The 20,534-nt window shown below is 46.8% G+C and overlaps 2 protein-coding genes across 4 annotated transcripts in view; one reads left to right on the top strand and one right to left on the bottom strand.

Annotated features, from left to right (window-relative positions):
* Nucleotides 1-4,206: 4,206 nt before the first annotated feature.
* MECR (mitochondrial trans-2-enoyl-CoA reductase) overlaps nucleotides 4,207-20,534 on the top strand; it is a 38,031-nt gene continuing 21,703 nt past the window's right edge. For all 3 annotated transcript variants that reach the window (XM_074934675.1, XM_074934676.1, XM_074934674.1), the window contains exon 1: nucleotides 4,207-4,396. In XM_074934675.1, coding sequence (XP_074790776.1) covers nucleotides 4,248-4,396 — 149 coding nt within the window. In that variant the 5' untranslated portion in view covers nucleotides 4,207-4,247. The remainder of the gene's footprint in view (nucleotides 4,397-20,534) is intronic.
* Nucleotides 18,970-20,534, bottom strand: part of LOC141974716 (putative transmembrane protein 244) — a 44,294-nt gene continuing 42,729 nt past the window's right edge. The window contains exon 7 of the mRNA XM_074934677.1: nucleotides 18,970-19,660. The gene's annotated coding sequence lies outside the window, so the exon portion shown is untranslated. The remainder of the gene's footprint in view (nucleotides 19,661-20,534) is intronic.

Raw genomic sequence — 20,534 nt, 5'->3', positions numbered from 1 at the left:
GATTGTAGGTGGAATTTATGTTAAACTGTCTTATTTGGGAGAAATAAAAGTCAAGCCCTAAAGAAAAGGGTCTGGAATCCTAGGGGCACTGAGTATTTTGATGCACTGTCTGGCAAGCTGGCCCACTGGCTTACACTGCTTTAGCAGTTTGAAGCCGGCACCAGTCAGAAGTAACTGAAAGCTGTTACCATCTGCTGCTGAGTGGCCTAGGTGATAGGAGTTGGTGGCCCTCGCTCCTAGTGGACAAATGTTCTGTCACAAGCCCACTCCAAACTGCCATTTAATATTATAATGAGGGGTTGCAACAGAGGTCAGCGCCCCGTTGTACTAGGTGCTGATCAAACCCACAGTCAGAGATAGCCGCTGCCCCAAACAAGATGCAATTTAAAGAGCCAAGACAAGCAAAGGGTGGGAGGGGAAATGGAGACTGAAAGTGACTTGGCCAAGGTCATGCAGCTGCTCAGTGGCCATGGCAGGAAGAGAACTGGGAAAGAAGAGAAGAAACACATCCACATATCCTCCTGTCATCACCTGGTTTGGGGGTGAGGACGGGGTTACTTACTTTCATTGATTAGGAAACAGTCCCTACCTTTTACTTTGTCCATCAAAGCTCACAAGCCCCTCTATAGCCCATAGATGGGTGGTATCTTCCGAAAGCTAGCTCGCATTTCAGAATTCAGTGCCATCAAAGATATAAAGAAAAACACTTTGCTTCTCTCATGTGTCTATGCACCTCATTGCACCGATTTTTCATCCAAACCCCTGCAATGGCACAGTAGGAGATCATTCCTAGGGCACCTCTAAAATAGCTGATCTCTGCCCCTGCAGTAATTTGATTCCACACAGCCCCGTCCATCATGGGAACCAGACAAAATCTTTTATTTGGATGGTATTTCTTAAGCCTTACTATCAATTATAAGATGTTCCTTCCCTTTTTAACAAAAATACTTGGCTCTTCTCTCGTATCTTCTAGCTGACGATCCCAACACACTTTACAAACATGAAGTAAACCTCATAACACTCCTGTGAGGCAGGTAAATCTTATTACCCCAGTTTTACAGCTGGGGAAACTGAGGCCCAGAAAGGGGAGATGACTTGGCTAAGGTCGCACCATAAGTTAGTAACAGAGCTGTGGGCAGAACCCAGATCACATGTGCTCTAACTGCCAGACCCGCCTTCCTCCCATGCAGCTGGTGGTATCAAACACTGGTAGATAGACCAGTGCTGGTACTTCAAGCTTTGGCCAGTATTGCTGGTAATTGACTGGTTCATTGCAATCCCACTAGGCCCAAAACTGGAGGTCTTACTCAGTTTCTAATTTTATACTCAGACAAAACTTCCACTAAAGAGAAGTTTGCCCAAGGAAAAACTGACTGACTTTTGGGTCCAATGATCTGCTCTCCCAATAGTTTTTGGGATGCTTCCCATTCAGTTGATGTGGATTTTAACCCACTATGCATCGTGAGCAGCTCCAAATCAGTTTGTGTAACCTGGTGGGCTCTAGGATTGGAGTGCACACAAATGAATAACAAGCAAATAGCAACTACACACTGGAGTCTCTAGAAGGTGGGCTCTGAATTCAGCATTAAGCAAGGATGTTGTTGGATGCACAGAAACGGACCAGGACTAAGGGGTAACAAGATGCAGAGGCGGGTGTTGTTTTCAGGGGAAGTGTGCCGGGGACAACTGGGGAGAGGAACAAAGCCAAGAAAGCATTTGGCCTTGGAAAGGACATAAGGAGGTTGCTGGCTGGTACAAATGAGCTGACATTGTTGCCTGAAAACCCAGAGCTTGGAGGAACAGAATTGAGAGCAATCAGAAAAGTCTCAAAGGGAAATTGACCATTGGGAGACTTGGCTTGTCGAGGTAATTGATCTGCTACCTTACCAGCCAATGTTTTACCCGGGGATCATACCTCTTCAAAGACCCGAGCAGCCATGCTCCAGCCCAGCCAAGTTTCAGATCTTTCCTGGCTTTTTCATTTTTTAATTGGATAGTGCCAAGAAATCTTCCTTCATTTCCTCAGCTCCTTTTTCATTTCCTCTCCAGTGTTCTGCCAGGCAGGAAATGTTTACACTGTCCCAGAGGTGCTGCAACAGCAAAAATGGTCACCTTGTATTCCCTGCTGAGCTCCTTAAGTCTTACAGTCTACACCAAATTATTTTGCCTGCAATTTGCCTCATTTACTTGCAGCCTGATTTGAGAGAAGGAGGAGGGAGAAGGCTGATGATTTATTGACTTGTTTCTACAGTTTAGTCTGGAAGCCAAATCTATACATGAAATAAGACATTATTTTTAAAAATGCTATTTGTTCTGTTGTGACAAGCTGATCTGTAAATAAGACATTCTAGTGTCCCTGTGGGTTGTTTTTTGTTTTGGTTTGGTTTTTTTCCTCCTATATAATTGCTTTTAATTATAAAGAATAAATGAGATCTTTCCCTGGAGAGATTTATGTAAAACACTGAATTAAATTACCATTAGCACTTTTTATTGCACTTGTGTCAAGCATCTATTGTTTTAAATAAGCATCTGATTAACATTTGTATGCAGCATTTCCTACATACAAGCCACACTTGTTAGCAGCAAACCTAGCTTTTCCTTGTTAAGAGCCAAATTCAGTGTGGTACTGAGCACCCTCAGCTCTGGAAGTTATTGATGCTCATTGCCTCTCAGGATCTGGCCCTAAGAAAGTTTTGCTGCTACATGAAATAGATTTAGGAACATGAAAATGGCTTGTGTTGATGTACTTATATTAATGCAAAGAAGTGCATTGATGTTTCATTTATTAAATAAGCCAGGAAATTAATCCATTAAAGATTCCAACAGCAACAATAGCTCATCTGCACTGCAAATCCAAGGCTAATCCTGCAGTCCTTGCTCAGGCAAAACTCCCATTGATTTCAACTAATGTGCATGAATGAGGATGGCAGGATTGGCCTGATTTCAAACTTGCTGAACACAAACAACTTCCACTGACTTTAGTGGGACCTGTGAGTGGTCAGCATGTGCAAAACTGAGGCCATACAGTAACTCTTCAGAACCCAATCCCACCAAAACTTACTAGTGCTTAGCATCATGAGGTATCCTCCTGAAATCAAGGAAACTGCAGGCCTTTCTACGCTAGGAAATTTGCACTAGCATAGCTATGCCAATGTAACTAGATAATTTGAATTAGTGGAGTTTATGCTGATGTGGCAAGGTAATTTACCAAAGTAAATTGCACCAGTTCAGCATATTTATATTGTGGCGGAGAAGGGGAATTTCCAGTGGTGTAGCAAAACCTTTGCAAATGTTCTTAATGTAAACAGTCCCATGATTTTAATGTATTTCTTACAACCCCGGCTGCTGGAATCATGTTATTGCATGACAATCTCCCAAAAGGCTGGAAAACCAGAAGGGCCAGTAAAGGGAACCCAATATTTATTTATTTTAAAATAATGAATTTTTCTTTAGGTCCGGACTCCTCATTTTTGAACATTTGGGGTTGGTAATACTGGCTGTGCCACATGCAATTGCCAGCACCACACTCAATAGTAGGTAACTGCAGCAATGATCCCGTCACAGGAAAGTAGGAACAGGGGATGATGGTGCAGTACAGGGCTTTTCGTACAGGAGAGAAAAACCAGGAAAGCAGCCCAGAGCAATCCCATTTCAGGAGCTTACAGTGGAGCTGTCAGGCAGGCTCAGAGATTCTTTGCACCAAACAGTGTGTGCTTAACTTACAGTGCCTGGGGGGGCACAGCCTTGCACCCCACTGGGGTTGGGGGCCGCTCTCTTAGGTTTTAGCCCCAGGGAACCTCTGCTTTCTGCCCATCCACACCCTTAGGTGCCCCTCAATTCCCAGCCTGGGCCCTGCACCCTAGAGGCAACATCCCCCCTCAGCAGGGTTGGGGGGAAGGCCCCATTTCAGGTCCCCTTGAGAAGGGAGGGGGCCCTGGCAGCACCAAGATCCGAATCACGCAGTGACTTTCAATGGGGGGGCTAACCTGGGCGAGGGGGCAGGGGCGGGGTCTCCCGGGAAGTGGGCGGGGCTAGCTGGAGCGAGGGGCAGGGGCAGGGGCGGGGTCTCCCGGGCAGTGGGCGGGGCTAGCTGGAGCGAGGGGCAGGGGCGGGGTCTCCCGGGCAGTGGGCGGGGCTAGCTGGAGCGAGGGGCAGGGGCGGGGTCTCCCGGGCAGTGGGCGGGGCTCCCCGCAGTGACGCGCATTGCCGTGGCCCCCTGGCAGCGCTGGCGTCGCACCGGCTGCAGGATGCGGCTGGCGGAGGGGCTGGGGTTGGTCCGCGGGGCGCGGCCCCTCCTGGGCACCTTCCTGCGCCCCCGGGCAGCTGTGGCGGCGGCCCCGGCCCGCTCCCAGGCGCTGGTCTATGCGCAGCACGGGGAGCCGGCTCGGGTTCTACAGTAAGGGGGGGCTCCCGGGGCTGGGGGCTCCCGGGCAGGGCTGGAGGCGGGCGGGCGGACAGGGAGCCGAGAGGGATCCTGGGCTGGGGGGCAGGGCTGGAGGTGGGGGGCAGTTAGGGGGGTCCTATGCTTGGGGGCAGGGGTACAGCAGGGTCGGAGGAGATGTGCAGGGGGGCAGGTAGGGTGTAGAGGGGGACTCTCAGGCTGGGGGGCAGGGCTGGAGGAGGTAGTTGGGGGGCAGGTGGGGGGGGTCCCAGGCTGGGGGGCAGGGGTAGAAGAGGGCTGGAGGAGGTATGTGGGGAGGCAGGCGGGTGGGTAGAGGGAGATCCTGGGCTGGGGGGTATTTAGCAGAACGGCTGGTTTGGCCATATGGGCTGGTCTCCTGTGTTTCCCCTGTAGAGTGTGTGTTGGGGGGGGGGGGCTCAGGAGGAAGGGTCCTCATTGAGCACCAGTGCCCCGCTGCATGGCCCCATTGCCCTGGCAGAAGAGGGTGCAATAGGAGACCTCGCTGATTAATGCCATGGCTGCCCCGGTTGCACTCCCAGCTGGGGTGTGATGGTGCCAGGGCCACTGCAAAAGCTTTGTACCAAGCCTCCTCTGGAACATGAAGTTTCCAGGATGTGCACATGCTAGTTCCTCAAATCCCATCCTGTCCCCTGATCCAAATGATGAGTGGGTTGGATCTTATGTTAAGAGATGGGAAAGGCCTGTGGTACTGTGGAGCCTGTATAGGCAAGTAGGACCAGAGACCCATCTCACTTATGCTGCTGTGAATGTGGGGTAACCCCAGTGACTTCACTGATTCCTCCAGTGTAACTAAGACTGGGATCTGGCCTGCTGCTCTTGTGGCTGACATTTGGCACGGTTTCCCTCTGGAAATCTGGGAGATGTTGAGTGTGCTGGCTTGAGGAGGAAGTTGAAACTCTTGACTTCTATAGCCAGGTGACCTTGATCACTCACACTATTACTGTATTTTCTGTAATAGACACATGTTACCACCTCCAATATTTTCAGGGTTAAGTAAAGACATGCTGTTAGGTCCAAAATGAAAAAATTACAGATTCTGATAGAGTACCCTTGATATAGTTTTCCTGAAACTTTTTTGTAAGTTTCTTTAAAGAAATGTAACATGGGGCTTTTTTGCTCTCCTATTTATGTTTGTAAGGGTCAGCAACAGTGAAACAGACTGGCTGTACCAGTGGTTTTCAACATTTTTTAATTTGCAGACCCCTAAAAATTTTCAAATCGAGATGTGGATCCCTTTGGACATCTTAGACATAGTCTGCAGACCCCCAGGGGTCCACAGACCACAGGTTGAAAACCACGGTTCTATGTTACAGCCTTTTATAGACCCCTTAGACATAGTGTTCAGAGTAACAGCCGTGTTAGTCTGTATTCGCAAAAAGAAAAGGAGTACTTGTGGCACCTTAGAGACTAACCAATTTATTTGAGCATAAGCTTTCGTGAGCTACAGCTCACTTCGTCGGATGCATACTGTGGAAAGTGTAGAAGATCTTTTTATACACACAAAGCATGAAAAAATACCTCCTCCCACCCCACTCTCCTGCTGGTAATAGCTTATCTAAAGTGATCACTCTCCTTACAATGTGTATGATAATCAAGTTGGGCCATTTCCACCACAAATCCAGGTTTTCTCTCCTCTCACCCCCCCCCCCCACAAACCCCCTCTCCTGTTGGTAATAGCTTATCTAAAGTGACCACTCTCCTTACAATGTGTATTGTGGGGGAGAGAAAACCTGGATTTGTGGTGGAAATGGCCCAACTTGATTATCATACACATTGTAAGGAGAGTGATCACTTTAGATAAGCTATTACCAGCAGGAGAGTGGGGTGGGGGGAGGTATTTTTTCATGCTTTGTGTGTATAAAAAGATCTTCTACACTTTCCACAGTATGCATCCGATGAAGTGAGCTGTAGCTCACGAAAGCTTATGCTCAAATAAATTGGTTAGTCTCTAAGGTGCCACAAGTACTCCTTTTCTTTAGACATAGTGTGTGGACTCCCAGGGGTCTGCAGAACACAGAGTAAAAACCGCTGGGCTATACGAATGAAACAGACCATACGCAAAGTGCTGCCAAATGCCTGAAGTAAACCAACTGGAGAAAAAAAGAGAACTCTTTACTAGCTTTCCATTGCCATGATTTTAGGTGGTGTGTGTTAATGCAACATTTTTAGGCGGATGTAATTTTTTCAGGGTGATTGCAAAACAGGGTGACATTTTTTTAGAGACACAATCGTTGCATTGTCAATATTTGTGTAAGTCTCACAAGGCACTGGTGGCTCATCTGATTCATTTTAAAAACTCCTAGACCTTTCACACTTGGCTGGGGAATCCTTATTTCCCACAGTTAAGCATTTGGTGGAGTTGGATGATGTGTAGCTGAAGTTATGGATTGGGTATTAATTCTTGTCATATCTTTAGCTGAGTGAGGCTAGTAATATATTACTGAGTCAGTTGGAAATATAAACTAAAAACGTAGTATAAGCCAGCTGCCAAATCATATAATTGATTTTCACTGGGAGTTTATTCCGCCCTCTGAGAGTCCCACTTTTTAATAAAAACAACAAGGGGTCCCGTGGCACTTTAAAGACTAACAGATTTATTTGGGCACAAGCTTTCGTGGGTAAGAGCCTCACTTCTTCAGATGGATCTGAAGAATTGGGGCATTTTACCCACGAAAGCTTATGCCGAAATAAATCTGATCTGAAGAAGTGGGGCTTTTTACCCACGAAAGCTTATGCCCAAGTAAATCTGTTAGTCTGTAAGGTGCCACTGGACTCCTTATTGTTTTTGTGGATACAGACCAACACGGCTACCCCTCTGATACTTGGCACCACTTTTTAATGTAATATTTTGGTCTCTAGCAAGAGTTATAACTCCATTTGAAGATGTTGGTATTTGTGCTGGTTTTAGTTTGATTTTTTTATTGGTGATTTTGAACAGCATGTGCATACGGGCAACTGTACAGCTTTTTAAATTATGACTTTGTTTTTTCTCTATATTTCTGTGGGGAATTCAAAATGTGGGCAATGCGAAGGAATCAGCATTACTACGTCTAGCTATGTATTACCTCCAGTCCACAAACTGAGCACTTGCCCCAGTGAAAGAGAGAGCAGACTCTGTGTCCCAGTTGTACTTCATAACAGTCCATGGCTGTACACATACAAACCAGTTGTCATATGATTACACATGGACAAGTTAGCCAATGAATGGTGCCAACAGCCAGTGGGGGGAACTGAGACCCTGAAGCAGGTCCAACATATTCCATCCAGTAGAGAGTAGTTATATCCGGTATTTTAATCTTACTGCTCCTTCTCACCTAATGTGAACATACGACTCAATCTATCACAGTGGATGGTATGCATGTTTGATTCAGTTTTTGGCTGACACATACATCTTAATGAGTGGCCCTGTCTCCACTTCAAATGGGAGAGGGAAGCAGTTTAAAAAACATATCTTTTCAAGGTTTTTATCTGATCTTTATGACTCTCCCCCACCACACACACTGCCCCCTGGTTCCCAGCAATGTCCTCTCCAGTAGCCTCTGTTGAAGGTCCCAGACTCCCAACAGCAATGGAAAATACTGGGAGAAGGAGGTGCTTGGACATCATCCCCCACCTCCAAAATGGCTGATGCTGTGAACACATGGCATGAATGCAGGGGCGCAGTTGATGCAAGGGCTTGTCTACACTACAAATGCTTTGGCTGGCGTAGCTATGCTGGCGACGCCCGCTAATAGAGATGCAGCTTACGCTGACTCAGGGAGTTCTCTTGCCGCTGAAGGAGTTCCCTTGCCAGCATAGTGAAATCACCTCCGCAGACAACATAAGCTGTGACGGCAAAAGGGCTCCTTTGCTAGCATAACTGTATGTACACTAGGGCTTTTGCCAGCATCACTTTGTTGGTTTGGGGGTAGAGAGGATCTTTTCTTTCCGCATTCCTAGCTGACATACCTTTGCTGTCAAAACTTTGTAGTGTAGTTGTAGACCAGGCTTATACTTTTTAACCCTACTGAGGCGTTAAATGTCGGAATTAGGCTCTTGAGCATCAAGATTTTAATAGGCTTCCTTAAAACGTTCTATATTCTTTTTGTTGAAGGGGGAATGTTGAACACTTTAAACATGACAAGATGTTTGGATGCGCCCCTCTCCTATGACTATGGAGGAGCAGGATCAATGGCCTCTGCAAGGGGTGGACAATTGGGTGTATTGTGTATAAGGTGTTTTGCTGGGAATGTACATATTACTGGGGGCACAATTACACCAGCCCATAACCAAACTACACCCATCTACATGCTGCTATCTGGACTTTGGTGCACAAATGGATCTGTGAATCTTATTGCTGTGAATAATCAAACCAGGGCATACTGCCTGATTCCGTACCAAGTGGTTATGCTGGTTTGAACAATATCTCCTTTATCCATTGAATGTTCACAGAGATTCAATGATATGGATAAAAGCATGCAAAACCTGCAGGGGCGGCTTGTTGCAACTGCCAGCAACTGGACGCACAAGATCTTGACCCTGTCGAAGGAGGAGAGGCAGTGTTTTGGTGGTGGCTCAGATGTTGGACCATACTGCAGTGGTCAGGACTCGGTGTTGCTGTGGATTTTGTATTGTTAACTGTATTTGTGTTACGTTGCATATGGAGATAACCTATAAGTAATGTAGGTTTCAGAGTAGCAACCGTGTTAGTCTGTATTCGCAAAAAGAAAAAGCGTACTTGTGGCACCTTAGAGACTAACAAGTTTATTTGAGCATAAGCTTTCGTGAGCTACAGCTGACTTCATTGGTATGAATCCGATGAAGTGAGCTGTAGCTCACGAAAGCTTATGCTCAAATAAATTTGTTCGTCTCTAAGGTGCCACAAGTACCCTTTTTCTTTTTATAAGTAATGTAGTAAGCCCTCCCCACCCTGCAGTGTACTAGACAACCTGGACCCAACCTTCTCGGGCTCACTGTAATGGGAAGTCTGGAACACTAATTGGAATAGGTGTGGTATGCCCGTACGAGAGAAGGTGCAGGGCACTATACTAGACAAGCGGCAGTGGGACAAATGGAATATCGACACCTTCCACCTTGATGCCTGGCCCTATCAGGAAATGTGTCGCCATATGTCCTATGCTTTTCCAGGGATACCTGGGCAGGAGGAGCCCAAAAGAAAAAGGAAAAAAAAAAAAGGGGTGGAGTGTTAGGATATAGATATTCAGGCCTGCCTGTAAAGGCCTATACTCTAATTTAGGTGTATTCTTATCACTTAGCTAGTTATAGAGGTATAAAAGAAAGAAAGAACCAAAAATCACCGTCTGCCAGTGTAAGGGCCTTCTCTTACTGTGACCATCTGCGGCCCTGTGCTTAGGCTAAGCAGCAGAGGCAGCCATAAGCTGGAAAGCGAACGGTCACATCCTCACATTCCAAACTAGTCACATTGAAGTAAGGTGCTATTGGGCTGTTAGGAATACAGTCCTGTCCTGATAATGCCCATTGCCTCCAGAGAAAGGGAAGTGCCTAGAAGATGTAAAAGGAAACTTAGTTTGATAGCATCCTGTCTGGCAAGAACTCACTTATCAATAGCTGGGATGTGAAATCCTCATTTCTGTGTTGTTCTATCATTGTAGTCCCCATTTCCCTATTGTTTGCCAGTATAATCTCTGTCTGGTTCTGTGATTGTTTCTGTCTGCTGTATAATTAATTTTGCTGGATGTAAACTAATTAAGGTGGTGGGATATAATTGGTTAAATAATCATGTAACAATATGTTAGGATTGATTAGTTAAATTTTAGGAAAATGATTGGTTAAAGTATAGCTAAGCAGAACTCAAGTTTTACTATATAGTCTGCAGTCAATCAGGAAGTAAAGGGGGGGGGAAATGGGAACAGGGAATGGGGGTGGAGAAATTGGAATCATGTTTTGCTAAGCGGGGGAATGGGAACAGGGACACAGGTAAGGCTCTGTGGTGTCAGAGCTGGGAAGGGGGACACTAAGGAAGGAAACTGGAATCATGCTTGCTGGAAGTTCACCCCAATAAACATCGAATTGTCTGCACCTTTGGATTTCGGGTCTTGTTGCTCTCTGTTCATGCGAGAAGGACCAGGGAAGTAAGTGGGTGAAGGAATAAGCCCCCTAACAGGCTTCCTTAAAACACTTTATATTCTTTTTGTTGAAGGGGGAATGTTGAACACTTTAAATATAACAGCGACCAGATCTATCAAGTTTCAGAGTAGCAGCCGTGTTAGTCTGTATTCGCAAAAAGAAAAGGAGTACTTGTGGCACCTTAGAGACTAACCAATTTATTTGAGCATGAGCTTTCGTGAGCTACAGCTCACTTCATCGGATGCATCACGAAAGCTCATGCTCAAATAAATTGGTTAGTCTCTAAGGTGCCACAAGTACTCCTTTTCTTTTTGCAGATCTATCAAAACATTGCAGATCACATCCTCTCTTTGTGCAAGTCGAGTATCTGGGCAGTTCTGGCCCCTGAGTGTAGGACTGGTGATGCCATGGGAGGCTGAATCTCCCACTGACAGACCCTAAATCACATTTTTTAGCTAAAAAGTTTTTTGTTTTTTGGGGGGGTTCCATCCAAGACTAGCTGACTACTAAAATCTTTCAAGTACCTAGACAGGAACTGTTTGTGTTAAGTAGATGTGACATTAAGGGTATGTCTGCACTACGGAATAAGGTCGAATTTATAGAAGTCGGTTTTTTAGAAATCGGTTTTATATATTCGAGTGTGTGTGTCCCCACAGAAGTGCATTAAGTGCATTAACTCGGCGGAGTGCTTCCACAGTACCGAGGCTAGAGTCGACTTCCGGAGCGTTGCACTGTGGGTAGCTATCCCACAGTTCCCGCAGTCTCTGCTGCCCATTGGAATTCTGGGTTGAGATCCCAATGCCTGATGGGGCTGAAACATTGTCGCGGGTGGTTCTGGGTACATATCGTCAGTCCCCCCCTTCCCTCCCTCCCTCCGTGAAAGCAAGGGCAGACAATTGTTTCGCGCCTTTTTTCCTGAGTTACCTGTGTGGACGCCATACCACCGCAAGCATGGAGCCCGCTCAGGTAACCGTCACCGTATGTCTCCTGGGTGCTGGCAGACGCGGCACGGCATTGCTACACAGTAGCAGCAACCCATTGCCTTGTGGCAGCAGACGGTACAATACGACTGGTAGCCGTCCTCGTCATGTCCGAGGTACTCCTGGTCGCCTGTGTGAGGTCGATCAGGAGCGCCTGGGCAGACATGGGCGCAGGGACTAAATTTTTAGTGACTTGACCAGGTCATTTTTTTTAGTCCGGCAGTCAGTCCTATTGAACCGTCTTATGGTGAGCAGGCAGGCAATATGGATTGCTAGCAGTCCTATTGCACCGTCTTCTGCCGAGCAGCCATGAGATGTGGATGGCATGCAGTCCTTCTGCACCGTCTGCTGCCAGCCAAAGATGTAAAAGATAGATGGAGTGGATCAAAACAAGAAATAGACCAGATTTGTTTTGTACTCATTTGCCTTCTCCCCTGTCTAGGGGACTCATTCCTCTAGGTCACACTGCAGTCACGCACAGAGAAGGTGCAGCGAGGTAGATCTAGCCATGTATCAATCAGAGGCCAGGCTAACCTCCTTGTTCCAATAAGAACAATAACTTAGGCGCACCATTTCTTATTGGAACCCTCCGTGAAGTCAACCCTGTAAGCCGTGTCCTCAGTCGCCCCTCCCTGCGTCAGAGCAACGGCAAACAATCGTGCATCTGAGTTGAGAGTGCTGTCCAGAGCAGCCCAATGGAGCACTCTGATTGGGCTAAAACATTGTCGCGGGTGGTTCTGGGTACATATTGTCCGGCCCCCGTTCCCTCCCTCCCTCTGTGAAGGCAAGGGCAGACAATCGTTTCGCGCCTTTTTTCCTGAGTTACCTGTGCAGACGCCATACCACCGCAAGCATGGAGCCTGCTCAGGTAACCGTCACCGTATCTCTCCTGGGTGCTGGCAGACGCGGTATGGCATTGCTACACAGTAGCAGCAACCCATTGCCTTCTGGCAGCAGACGGTGCAGTATGACTGATAGCCGTCCTCGTCATGTCCGAGGTGCTCCTGGCCACGTCAGCTGGGAGCGCCTGGGCAGACATGGGCGCAGGGACTAAATTTTTGGTGACTTGACCAGGTCATTCTCTTTAGTCCTGCAGTCAGTTGTATTGAACCGTCTAATGGTGAGCAGGCAGGCAATACGGATTGCTAGCAGTCGTATTGTACCATCTTCTGCCGGGCAGGCAAGAGATGACGATGGCTAGCAATCGTATTGTACCATCTTCTGCCGGGCAGGCAAGAGATGACGATGGCTAGCAGTCGTACTGTACCAACTTCTGCCGAGCAGCCATGAGATGTGGATGGCTTGCAGTCCTTCTGCACCGTCTGCTGCCAGCCAAAGATGTAAAAGATAGATGGAGTGGATCAAAACAAGAAATAGACCAGATTTGTTTTGTACTCATTTGCCTCCTCCCCTGTCTAGGGGACTCATTCCTCTAGGTCACACTGCAGTCACGCACAGAGAAGGTGCAGCGAGGTAGATCTAGCCATGTATCAATCAGAGGCCAGGCTAACCTCCTTGTTCCAATAAGAACAATAACTTAGGTGCACCATTTCTTATTGGAACCCTCCGTGAAGTCCTGCCTGAACTACTCCTTGATGTAAAGCCACCCCCTTTGTGGATTTTAGCCTCCTGAAGCCAACCCTGTAAGCCGTGTCGTCAGTCGCCCCTCCCTCCGTCAGAGCAACGGCAGACAATCATTCCGCGCCTTTTTTCTGTGCGGACACCATACCAAGGCAAGCATGGAGTTCGCTCAGCTCACTTTGGCAATTAGGAGCACATTAAACACCACACGCATTATCCAGCAGTATATGCAGCACCAGAACCTGGCAGAGCGATACCGGGCGAGGAGGCGACATCAGCGCGGTCACGTGAGTGATCAGGACATGGACACAGATTTCTCTGAAAGCATGGGCCCTGCCAATGCATGCATCATGGTGCTAATGGGGCAGGTTCATGCTGTGGAATGCTGATTCTGGGCTCGGGAAACAAGTACAGACTGGTGGGACCGCATAGTGTTGCAGGTCTGGGACGATTCCCAGTGGCTGCGAAACTTTCGCATGCGTAAGGGCACTTTCATGGAACTTTGTGACTTGCTTTCCCCTGCCCTGAAGCGCATGAATACCAAGATGAGAGCAGCCCTCACAGTTGAGAAGCGAGTGGCGATAGCCCTGTGGAAGCTTGCAACGCCAGACAGCTACCGGTCAGTTGGGAATCAATTTGGAGTGGGCAAATCTACTGTGGGGGCTGCTGTGATGCAAGTAGCCCACGCAATCAAAGATCTGCTGATATCCAGGGTAGTGACCCTGGGAAATGTGCAGGTCATAGTGGATGGCTTTGCTGCAATGGGATTCCCTAACTGTGGTGGGGCCATAGACGGAACACATATCCCTATCTTGGCACCGGAGCACCAAGCCGCCGAGTACATAAACCGCAAGGGGTACTTTTCAATAGTGCTGCAAGCTCTGGTGGATCACAAGGGACGTTTCACCAACATCAACGTGGGATGGCCGGGAAAGGTACATGACGCTTGCATCTTCAGGAACTCTGGTCTGTTTCAAAAGCTTCAAGAAGGGACTTTATTCCCAGACCAGAAAATAACTGTTGGTGATGTTGAAATGCCTATATGTATCCTTGGGGACCCAGCCTACCCCTTAATGCCATGGCTCATGAAGCCGTACACAGGCAGCCTGGACAGCAGTCAGGAGCTGTTCAACTACAGGCTGAGCAAGTGCAGAATGGTGGTAGAATGTGCATTTGGACGTTTAAAGGCGCGCTGGCGCAGTTTACTGACTTGCTTAGACCTCAGCGAAACCAATATTCCCACTGTTATTACTGCTTGCTGTGTGCTCCACAATATCTGTGAGAGTAAGGGGGAGACGTTTATGGCGGGGTGGGAGGTTGAGGCAAATCGCCTGGCTGCTGGTTACCCGCAGCCAGACACCAGGGCGGTTAGAAGAGCACAGGAGGGTGCGGTACGCATCAGAGAGGCTTTGAAAACCAGTTTCATGACTGGCCAGGCTACGGTGTGAAAGTTCTGTTTGTTTCTCCTTGATGAAACCCCCCGCCCCTTGGTTCACTCTACTTCCTTGTAAGCTAACCACCCTCCCCTCCTCCCTTTGATCACCTCTTGCAGAGGCAATAAAGTCATTATTGCTTCACATTCATGCATTCTTTATTCATTCATCACACAAATAGGGGGATGACTACCAAGGTAGCCCAGGAGGGGTGGTGGAGGAGGGAAGGAAAATGCCACACAGCACTTTAAAAGTTTACAACTTTAAAATTTATTGAATGACAGCCTTCTTTTTTTTGGGCAATCCTCTGTGGTGGAGTGGCTGGTTGGCCGGTGGCCCCCCCACCGCGTTCTTGGGCGTCTGGGTGTGGAGGCTATGGAACTTGGGGAGGAGGGCGGTTGGTTACACAGGGGCTGTAGTGGCAGTCTGTGCTCCAGCTGCCTTTGCTGCAGCTCAACCATACACTGGAGCATACTGGTTTGGTCCTCCAGCAGCCTCAGCATTGAATCCTGCCTCCTCTCATCACGCTGCCGCCACCTTTCAGCTTCAGCCCTCTCTTCAGCCCACCACTTACTCTCTTCAGCCCGCCACCTCTCCTCCTGGTCATTTTGTGCTTTCCTGCAGTCTGACATTATTTGCCTCCACACATTCGTCTGTGCTCTGTCAGTGTGGGAGGACAGCATGAGCTCGGAGAACATTTCATCTCGAGTGCGTTTTTTTTTCTTTCTAATCTTCACTAGCCTCTGGGAAGGAGAAGATCCTGTGATCATTGAAACACATGCAGCTGGTGGAGAAAAGAAAAGGGTCAGCGGTATTTAAAAAGACACATTTTATAAAACACTGGCTACACTCTTTCAGGGTAAACCTTGCTGTTAACATTACATACATAGCACATGTGCTTTCGTTACAAGGTCGCATTTTGCCTCCCCCCACCGAGTGGCTACCCCCTCAACCCTCCCCCCTCCCTGTGGCTAGCAGTGGGGAACATTTCTGTTCAGCCGCAGGCAAACAGCCCAGCAGGAATGGGCTCCTCTGAGTGTCCCCTGAAGAAAAGCACCCTATTTCAACCAGGTGACCATGGATTATATCTCACTCTCCTGAGGATAACACACGAACGGATGTTGCTTGAACGCCAGCAAACATACACTGCAATGCTTTGTTGTACAATGATTCCCGAGTACGTGTTACTGGCCTGGAGTGGTAAAGTGTCCTACCATGAAGGACGCAATAAGTCTGCCCTCCCCAGAAACCTTTTGCAAAGGCTTTGGGAGTATATCCAGGAGAGCCGCGAATGCCAGGGCAAAGTAATCCTTTCACATGCTTGCTTTTAAACCATGTATAGTATTTTAAAAGGTACACTCACCGGAGGTCCCTTCTCCGCCTGCTGGGTCCAGGAGGCAGCCTTGGGTGGGTTCAGGGGGTACTGGCTCCAGGTCCAGGGTGAGAAACAGTTCCTGGCTGTCGGGAAAACCGGTTTCTCCGCTTGCTTGCTGTGAGCTATCTACAACCTCGTCATCATCATCATCTTCTTCGTCCCCAAAACCTGCTTCCATATTGCCTCCATCTCCATTGAAGGAGTCAAACAACACGGCTGGGGTAGTGGTGGCTGAACCCCCTAAAATGGCATGCAGTTCATCATAGAAGCGGCATGTTTGGGGCTCTGACCCGGAGCGGCCGTTCACCTCTCTGGTTTTCTGGTAGGCTTGCCTCAGCTCCTTCAGTTTCACGCGGCACTGCTTCGGGTCCCTGTTATGGCCTCTGTCCTTCATGCCCTGGGAGATCTTGACAAAGGTTTTGGCATTTCGAAAACTGGAATGGAGTTCTGATAGCACGGATTCCTCTCCCCATACAGCGATCAGATCCCGTACCTCCCGTTCGGTCCATGCTGGAGCTCTTTTGCGATTCTGAGACTCCATCATGGTCACCTCTGCTGATGAGCTCTGCATGGTCACCTGCAGCTTGCCATGCTGGCCAAACAGGAAATGAGATTCAAAAGTTCGCGGTTCTTTTCCTGTCTACCTGGCCAGTGCATCTGAGTTGAGAGTGCTGTCCAGAGCAGTCAAAATGGAGCACTCTGGGATAGCTCCCGGAGGCCAATACCGTCGAATTGTGTCCACAGTACCCCAAATTCGACCCGGCAAGGCCGATTTAAGCGCTAATCCACTTGTCAGGGGTGGAGTAAGGAAATCGATTTTAAGAGCCCTTTAAGTCGAAATAAAGGGCTTCATCGTGTGGACGGGTGCAGGTTTACATCGATTTAATGCTGCTAAATTCGACCTAAAGTCCTAGTGTAGACCAGGGCTCAGTCTGCTTTGTCAGATATAACACCAGTAGGTGTGATGATTCCGAACTCTCTTCCCCAGGAGTAAAAGGAAGATAATCAAACTTTTTAAGCCATGATAACTTTCCGCTAGAATTAAAAAGATGTCAAACCAGCTGCTGTATTTTCAAACCAAAACTCCTTTGACCGTAGTGAAATAAATAGTCTTTTAAGTGAGAACTTGTTGCTTATTTGTAATACAGGCTTTTGCTTCGAAAACTGCAAACTAGAGATTATGTTTTGAGGAGAGAGGGTTAAACTTGGATGTATGGTAAAATCTACTAAAATGTGGCCTTTGGAAGGGAAGAAATCTTTAGACTGAAAGCAAGTCCTTATCACTTAGTCACATTTTACAAAGAAAGGGCATTTTTCTCTGGTATCTTAAAGTTCGGGGATTGACTCTCTTTCTTTTTTTTTTCCCCCCTTCTGCTTAAATGTATGAAAGTGCTTCACATTCTTCTTGATCGGGGCTTTGCTGAGCGGCTTCAGCTCTCACTGAAGTCAATGGCAGTTGCAGGTGTCTAGTATGCCCTAAATGCCTTGAAGCTGTGATCCTTGAGAATTCTGGGTCCACTCTTGTGCTCTTCACTTGAGCCTGGCCAGAGTAAGGAGTGGGCTCATAATTTGTTCCTTCTGAGTGGTGTTGGAGAAAACATCCTAGCTTTGTGCGCTTGTACCTATATCCCTAGATGACCCAGCAGGTGTGTGTTCTGGGGACATATAGGTACGTATTCAAGGGTTTTCTGTGTGGCTGGTAAGGGATTTGAGCTAGAACATGTTTCACACCCACTGGGTAAACATACCCTTAAACAAAGAGAGGAAAGAAGAAGATGTACGATAGCTATCTAACAAATGTACTAAAGCTCTTTCCCTCTTTCTTGCGTAAGAGTAAATCTTGCCTAATGATGATCTGGCTCTCCGTTTCTCAAAATCCTGTCCTGCTTTCTGCAAGTGCCAGTGCCGCTACCATATGCAACTTCCTCCTGAAACCAAAGCAAGTGCAATGTTATCAGTAAAACATGCGACCCACATCTCCTAGATTAAGCAATGGATTTCTTACACCATTTCCTGATTAGTTAAGGCTAGTGACCATTATTCAGCTAGATGTCATAATAATGCCAGAGCTGGGTGATTATAGCAGTGCTCTGTTAGTACTGTTGTAATTATCGTCTGACAGCATTTCCATTATAAACCCATTTTTTCAAGGGAGTTATAAATTAATTGTAAAATCTTGTTCCAGACTGAATTTTAGATTAAGGGCTCACATAGGATTACTTCTCTACTGGCTTCTAATGGGATTCCCTGTATAGCTAGGACCAGTGTGTAATAAGTTTAGCTAGTACGTCTACATCCCAAAATGGCTGCACTGTATTGTGGGAGGGGCAACGCCCACAATCCTCTGCTTCTGGCACTGGCAGCCGATTTCTAGATTCTGATTTCCCAGCTTTCCCCAAACCCAGTGATGCAAATAAGCGTGTGCAGCTTAACTGTGGACATGCTAACCTGGTTTAGCATACAGGTGTGTCAGGCCTTGTTAGTTATAAACGTGTCAGAATCTGGTTAGATGGCATGATTCTAGCTGTGGCGTAGGTTTGTTTTGAGATGCCAGCCACTGATTTAAAAGGAAATGTGATTTGAGGTTAAATCATATGATTGAATCAATTGTGATCTTTTCCGTTATCTCCCATAGCCTTGTTATGTAAACTCTGGCAAAACACTTAACCTCTAAGAGCTTTCTCACTTGAAAATGGGATATAGTTGTCTATCTTCCAGGGATGTTGTGAAGCTTAATATTTAATGGTGCTTTGAAATCCTCAGAAGGAAGCTGCTGTGGTGGATGTTTCCAGCTTATCTAACAAGCTGGAAGGATGTGTATCATGTCCCACCTACTTTTGTAGTTGTCATATTTTCTCTTACATAGCAATATAATGGCCTTTGACTTTTATGCAGACCTTTCATCTATAATGTGGGTCAGAGCCCAAGGAAACTTCAAAGAAATTAAATAGTCAAAATATTGCACTTTAAAAAGCAGCAAGGGTGCATATGCAGCAAATGTATTTTCAAAAACTTTATTTTTCCTGTTGAGAAAATGTTACCTTTAGCATAAACAGTTACAAAATAGCCACATAAAAGTAAACTGCTGCTCTTTGCCATGAATGCCTCCTCCAGTGCCCCAACTAAAGTACATGTCCCTGTGTAAGCATCAGATCTGATCCTGAATTCTTTGCAGTCTCAGGACTTCCATTGGCTTCAGTGGGAGTTTTGCTTAAGGAAAGATGGGACAGAAGTCCCTTTTTAAAAGACTGTTGTTTCATTATCTCCGTGAAATGAGGGAAAGGAGTAGAACTGAAGCGGCAATGAGGGGAAAAAGATACAAACTGAAACATTTGACATTTAGCAAGGCAGGTAAAATAAACTATGTGAAAACTGTATGGTGCACATAACAGCCATCCACAGCCTCCCACAAGGGCGATAGATGCAGTGTACCAATTAACTCCAAACAGATCTGTAATTCCCAGCAGAGCCAAGCAATAAAACCACTCTGAGTGGAGCACAGATGCTATGCAGGACTCCTGCTACCTTTATCCAGACCAACTTTGATATATGTACTTATTGTGCATGCATACATTCCCATTGACACTAATGGCTGTAAATGAGCCATTGTGTGTGTCCATGATCTGTTGATTTAAATCACTGGGATCTTACAGCTTTGAATGGAGTCATTATAGCTTCAATGGAAGAGCCTTAACAATTCTGTTGAAATGGCATCGTGTCAAACGTAATTCCAATAATTCTGGTCTGCGTTCGCACCGGCAGCTGCCTGGGCTCTCTTTGTCTAGAAGTGAAACATACAAAAAATCTGTTAATATTAACACTAAAACCACCTTGTCTACAGAAATTTGCCACCGTTTCCCCTCTGTAGACAAAGTTTTAAGGGTCTGACTGAACCCACAAATGCCAGGAAATTCAAAGCTGTCCCCTCTATCTGCGGTGGCTGTTGTGTGTTGCAGAATTGTATCCCTTCAGTAAATGTTTTAATTTGTGAATTAACTTAATCCTTGTGACACTGTGCGGATAATAGCCTTGGGGACTGAAAGATCTGCATGGTTTCCCCATGTCAGCTTTCTTCATTCCTGACCCACATAACTAGCTGCAGTTCCAGCCCTAGACATCCTTATATCTCCCTTAACTCTGCCTATGTAACTCTCTTCCTGTTGTCCTTGGTTGAGCTCAGCAGGCTTTGCGCAGTTCTGACTTGGGATAGTGTGGTTCAGTGAAACTAGCCTTGTGCTGGATGCCAGGAGCTCCTGTGTTCTAAAATCCTGGAGTTACCACCAGCTTAACATCTATGCCTCAATTTTCCCATCTGCAAAATGGGGATAAGTTCCCTCAGTGGGGCGCTGTGAGAATGTATTAGTTACTGTTGTTCTGTTGAACACAGTACTATGCAGTTGCTAAATATTCTTGCCTTGGGAACATTTAAATTTCCTGCTAACCATTGCACAGTTGTGTCTGATACCCTGTGAAAGATTTAAAGTGCATGTCCATCTTCAAGTGAATCCTTGAGCCTGCACACCCTGCAGGTCACAAACAAGGCTTGAGCCAAGGGAGAGGGGAGAGAGCAGAAAAGTCAGAAGAATTAGTCTGTTGGACTTATTTCCTGGGGATCCTACCTCAAGGATTTGAGTTTGCTTTGAGAATCCCAGCCC

Source organism: Natator depressus, chromosome 19 (genome assembly GCF_965152275.1).
Source record: "Natator depressus isolate rNatDep1 chromosome 19, rNatDep2.hap1, whole genome shotgun sequence".
NCBI lineage: Eukaryota > Metazoa > Chordata > Testudines > Cheloniidae > Natator > Natator depressus.
This window is presented reverse-complemented; position numbering and strand designations above follow the sequence as displayed.